Here is a 6,000-nt window from a genome sequence, read left to right as displayed (position 1 = left end):
AAACAACATGACTTGATGAAAGGCTTTGGATGAGAATTTGAAAAAAAAAGTGCAATGTGTTAAAATAGCCCATGTTTGATGGCTGTCAGATAAATTATCAGTCCATGATTATTCTGAATAAAGGACCCACAAATTTGTTAACCAATTTAAAACAAACAAAAACCAAGGCAAAATTCTGAATAAGAAAAGTAGTTTCCTCTTTGGCACTCTGGTGTAAGTTGTGAAAAACCTTTATAACTACTCATCACACTCATCTTCAGATCTGGATTATAGATCATTTGGAGGGTTTTGAATGCTATGTGTTGTACAGTTCACTCATTAAAATGTTATTGGAATTGAAACAGTTATAGATGTCTAGGAAAAGCTATATAAGTTTGGAAGGACGAGTTAAGAGCAGGTCTGATCCAACAGGTCCAGATGCCATCACTGGCTGGTGAGGAGGTGACAAGCAGATGGAGATATCTATCTCTTAACCCTTCCCCAACTCTCTTTTACCCAGCAGGAGCCTCTGCAGAGCCACCTTCACTTCCTTGTTTCTGAGGGTGTAGATCAGGGGGTTCAGAAGTGGTGTGACAATGTTGTAGAAGAGGGTGAGGAACTTTCCCTGGTCCTGGGAAGAGCTGTTTCCTGGTTGCATGTACATGTAGATGATGTTTCCATAGAAAAGGGAGACCACTGTGAGATGGGAGCCACAGGTGTTGAAGGCCTTCTGTCTCCCTGATACTGACTGAATGTGTAACACAGCTCTCATAATATAGCTGTAAGACACCAGAATGAACACCAGGGGGGAAAGCACAATGCCCACTGCCAGGACAAAGACAGTGCCCTCGATGGCAGCTGTATTGACACAAGCCATCCGGATCAGGGCAGGCACTTCACACAGGAAGTGGTCCACACTGCGATGCCCACAGCGGGGTAAGTGCAGAGTGACTGGGGACATGGCCAAGGAGTTGGCCACCCCACAGCTCCAGGCCACTGACACCAAGCCCACGCAGAGGCGCGGATTCATGATCACCATGTAGTGGAGGGGTTTGCAGACTGCAACAAACCGGTCATATGCCATGACAGCCAGGAGCAGGCACTCCACACCACCCAAACCCAGAAATAGGAAGAGCTGAATGGCACAGCCTGTGTAGCTGATGGTCTTGTCATGTCCATTCAGGTTATATAACAACTGAGGGATGGAGCTGGTGGTGAAACTGAGGTCCAGGAAAGATAGGTGAGTGAGGAAGAAGTACATGGGAGTGTGGAGGTGGGGGTCCAGCCGGGACACCAGGATGATGGTGGTGTTGCCCGCAAGGGTCAGGAGATATGCAATAAGAATGACCACAAACAGGATCCTCTCCAGGTAGGGGCGATCAGAAAACCCCAGAAGGATGAAATTTCCCTGAGTGCTCTCATTGGTCCCACCCATCTCTACTGTACCTAAGAGAAATATTGATACTAATAATAGTAGCACCTGTGATAAGGGAACACTTACAATGACTCAAACATTCTTTCATGCTTTTTTTTACATTTATTTAGTCATTTAACCTCCAAGAACAGTGATATGGAGCTGGCATTCTTTCTATACCTGACTTACAGAAGGGGAAACTGAAACAGATGTGTTAAGCAAATGATCATATTCCAGAAAGTAGCTGAGCTGATTTTGATCCCAGAAAATTGAACGTAGAATCCTCAATCTTTACTGCTGGAACTGATTCTGATTCCAATGACCAGAGAGAAAATGCTGCTATGGTCCAACCTTTGATTCGTATGAAGAGCCAATGTCCTAAGCTCCTGCTCAGTATCTGAGTAGCTCAGTCAGTTAAGTGCCTTCAGTTCAAGTCATCATCTCCAGGTCCTGGTATCCCCCGGGCCCCGTGGAAGTCTGATTCTCCATCATGCTCTTCCCTTCCCCCCATTCTCTCTCTCTCTCTCTCTCTCTCTCTCTCTCTCAAATAAATGAAAGCTTTAAAAATAAGAAAGAAGATAATTTTTTCTCCCAAAGCATTATTCAGTGTTTGAGGGAAAAAAAATCACATTATCGATTAGATAGTAAAACTTTAATGTGATAATTCACATACATGTGCAGAAACATCTATCAAATTTAAATTTCAGAAATAAATCACAATAAAAAGAAAGCATGTTTGAGGACAGAAACCATAAGTCTTACAGATCAATGCAGAGAAATAGATGTAAAGCATCTTGGGCTACAGCTCCAATACCCCTTAGTCAACAAGACACAATTCTAAGATCTTGGGAAGTTTCTTTACTTTCTTCATAGTTTTCTCACCTAAAATGGTAATAATAAAACTGTCTTATCTATCTTACAGATTTATCTTGAAATTTTTTTAATATGGAAGAAAGGTGGTAAATGTAAAAGTCTATAAGTGTGTTGCATAAAAGTTATGTGTCATATGAACAGGGAATGGGAAAACAACCCCAGGAGATGAGGCAAGGAAATTCTGAGAAGAAGAAAAAGTCTAGTGAGAGGAAGCTGCCTTTAATGTACATCCAGACATCCTTTGGAAATATGATAATTAAAACATGATCATTGAAAAGAAATTTGGGTGGGGATACTGTGGATCCCTACTTCACTCCTTTCAGAAAAATAAATTCAAATCACACACAACTACTCTATAAGAAAGAATGATAGTTGGTATTGTTTGTTTTTTTTTTTCCTGATTATCTGGGATTTAGATAGAGCTCACAAAATAAGTTAAAAGTCCCAAAAGCTATGAAGCACGCAGGGAGCCTGCTTCTCTCTTTGCTTATGTCTCTGCCTCTCTCTCTGTGTCTCTCATGAATAAATAAATAAAGTCTTTAAAAAGGGGGGGCACCTGGGTGATTCAGTGGTTGAGCATCTACCTTCAGCTCAGGTTGTGATCCTGGGTCCTGGGATGGAATCTTGCATCAGGCTCCCCGCAGGGAGCCTGCTTCTCTGTCTGCATCTCTGCTTCTCTCTCTGTGTCTCTCATGAATAAATAAATTTAAAATCTCAAAAACACATTAAAATCATTCTCATTGATGGTTAAGGATATAAAATATAAATATAAAACTATTTACTTTTTTAGGTAGGTAAGCTTTTAAAGATGCGATATATATACAGAGCTTGGAAACTATGGGGAAATAAACCCATCAACGTCTGATAGGAATTAAATGGGAATAATACCTTTGGAAGGATAAAGATAATTAATTAAAAGTACACATTTATCTTGACATTGTACATGTCATACATGAATTATTTTCACAACTTCTATGTGAAGGTAAGAATGACTCATTAGAAAATTTGCAATGATTGAAAGACACAGTTAATGTTTTTATGTCTTATCTTGCCAGCTCTTAACCAAGAGGCTACCTCTTGTCTTTGGAATGACCAGAGTTACTTGTCCTGCACTACCGGGACTCTCAGAAGGTGTGTTCTTGAGCTCTGCGCTAGCACAGGCTTCTCTCCATGGAAGAAACCTGTCTTTCATGAGGAGTATGGAATAAAGTCATTTTATGAATGGTTCTAGGCAAGGGACAAATATTTTCTTCCCAGAAATTCAAGCTTTGGAAAGAATCCAATCAGTTTTATTTTCTCTATATAGAGATCTTTCTCAGCACTCTGGTTCAGCATTAACAATTTCCCAACATACAGTTGCACTTCATAAGTACACTTTACAGCCACTCTGAATATCTTCATACTTAACCAAATTGTGCACCTGTTCCTGCACATAGCAAATTTTACCATACATTGTGTGAATTTGTCACTACTCTCCTGGTGACAGAAGATATTGGGCAATATCCACTATTTTATCATTCATACAAGGACACAAAGTAAGAGGGTTAGGGTTAGGGTTACAGTTAGGGTTAGGGTTAGGATTAGGTTTAGAGTTAGGGTTAAGGTTAGAGTAGTAGCTCAAAGAGTAAACAATTAATTGCATACTGTTTCATTTCAAGTTTGTCCTACCTTGGGGAAGCATTTCCTCTTCATTGCTCAAAGCTAGAGACACTGAAAATATCAAGTGCTAAACTAGAAAGACCTGACCTCTCCCCACACACATAGGTGGTGACTCATGTAAAGGTCAGGAAATTAATCCAATGAGTGATGATTTGGTTTGGTTTTTTAGACATGATTTTGTATGTAATTTGAGATAGAAGGGCAGCCTGTGTGTATAAATGAAATTATTACCTTGTAAAGCAGTTGTTTGGGAGTGTGAGCTGACAGTGTACCAAGAGGTATAAAACCTTTCTCCCTGTCGGTGCTGGTCAAACACTGGGAATACCATTGCATCCAAGTGCACTATTCTACTGCAGAAATACCCACACTCAATCCACAAGTCAAAAAATGTACTATTTTTCAGTTCCTGGAGGGCAGATGGTCATATAATCATTTATTTTCCAAGTATTTTTAACCTTAAAGATTTAGGAGTTTTAAACTCAAAAGTGGGGCCACAATAGCAGATGATAGGTGTGATGCATTTGCTTATGTATAGCTTTTTTCTGGGTGTTTGTGTCATAATCCATAAACTTTCCAACAACAAAGAGGATATTCTCATTTTTTTAATTTTTCTGTTCCTTTGATTCATTTCATATGGCTTTTTTAAAACAAACCAAAAGAGAAGTACAGATTTATGAGCTGTGGTCCTAAATCCAGAAATCTACTCACCATTTTTTACTTATATGCACCAGGTACCTAAAAGTCAGAAGACAGAAGGTGCAGATCTAGGTGGAAGACCTTCATAGGATTGTGCAATGTCTTCTCCCCAGCTACTGGGTTCACACAGGTGCTCTAGCCAAATGCAGTTCCAGATATTGGAGGAAAGAAGGCATCTCTCCTGGACTTCACCCATGCTTCTATAAATGCAATAGATCATAATATTTGTACAGATGGCAATGACAATATGATGCAGCTCTCCTGAGGAAAGACTGGGTAGGGATTATAGTGGTGGTCTTGAGTCATCAACAGTCCCAAGCTCTGGGGAACCTTCTAAACCCACAGGAGTCATTAGCACATATACTGAGGTGTGCTGTAGACATGTATCACATCAAACTGTTCAATCTCCCATAGGGTCCAGACAAAAAAATGAAGACCAAAAGAATTTGTCCCCAGATATAAAGAATATTTATTCTTTCATGTAAGTAAAACTGGGGACCCAATCCATTGTTGTTCTATAAACATAAATACTGATGGGTCATTTGCTCACCTGTTACTGAGAATTATTTTGTCTAAAAAACAAATGAGGCATAATCAGTCCCATACAACCTGGATCATGCTTTATCTGTTCCTTTTTCTTTTGTTTTTTTTTTTTCCCTCAGATCCATGGAAAATAGGGCAAAAGTATTTTGACTTTTTTAAAATAAAAATTTAATGTATGATAAAAAGCCATTGTCTTTAATAGTGAAAAAAATGTCAAAGGTACAATGATTAATAGATATTTTATTGTTAATTTAAGGAGCTAATTGGATGAACTATTTTGTTTCATTTATTTATTTTTGGATCTGAAAGGAAGACAGTATACACTGATTTATACTTTATGGTTTTAAAACTATGAGAAAATTAAGCAGATGTAATGAACCCCTAATTTTGTTAGATTGTGTGCATATGGCATGTTTTTAATGATTTTATAGAAATAAATTTGCCATCATAAGGGTGGATTTTTTAAAATAATGATAAAGTAAATAAATAAATTGAAATAGGGTCCCTGCAATCAGCCAAGCATTATTAGAGAAAAATCAGACTAGTTTGAGCCAATTAGCTAGGGAATTTATCAAAGGTACTATTTGGGTACTTTTGTGTACATAGAGTAACAGAATCAGGGGATAAAGACATTATTCCATATACATCAATATGTATAACTTGTAGGTTTGTAGAATGTGTATTCTGTACGTATTCAGACAATCTTCATTGTTGTGCCTTCCCTTTATGGCAGGGGAGCAAATCCATAGGGGGACCCAGTAACACCTAGCAAACCTGCATGGAGGAGTCCATGCTTGAAGAGCAGACAGGTTTAATAAATCCCAGTGTTCCCAATT

At 38.8% G+C, this 6,000-nt stretch overlaps 1 protein-coding gene across 1 annotated transcript; it reads right to left on the bottom strand.

Moving 5' to 3' along the window:
• Positions 1 to 469: 469 nt before the first annotated feature.
• LOC129515018 (olfactory receptor 2W3) lies at positions 470 to 1,414 on the bottom strand. The gene has a single exon (XM_055333718.1). The coding sequence runs from the start codon at positions 1,412 to 1,414 to the stop codon at positions 470 to 472; it is 945 nt and encodes a 314-aa protein (XP_055189693.1).
• Between the last annotated feature and the right edge of the window lie 4,586 nt (positions 1,415 to 6,000).

The sequence above is a fragment of the Nyctereutes procyonoides genome, unplaced genomic scaffold (genome assembly GCF_905146905.1).
Source record: "Nyctereutes procyonoides isolate TBG_1078 unplaced genomic scaffold, NYPRO_anot_genome, whole genome shotgun sequence".
In the NCBI taxonomy this organism is placed as follows: Eukaryota; Metazoa; Chordata; class Mammalia; order Carnivora; family Canidae; genus Nyctereutes; species Nyctereutes procyonoides.
This window is presented reverse-complemented; position numbering and strand designations above follow the sequence as displayed.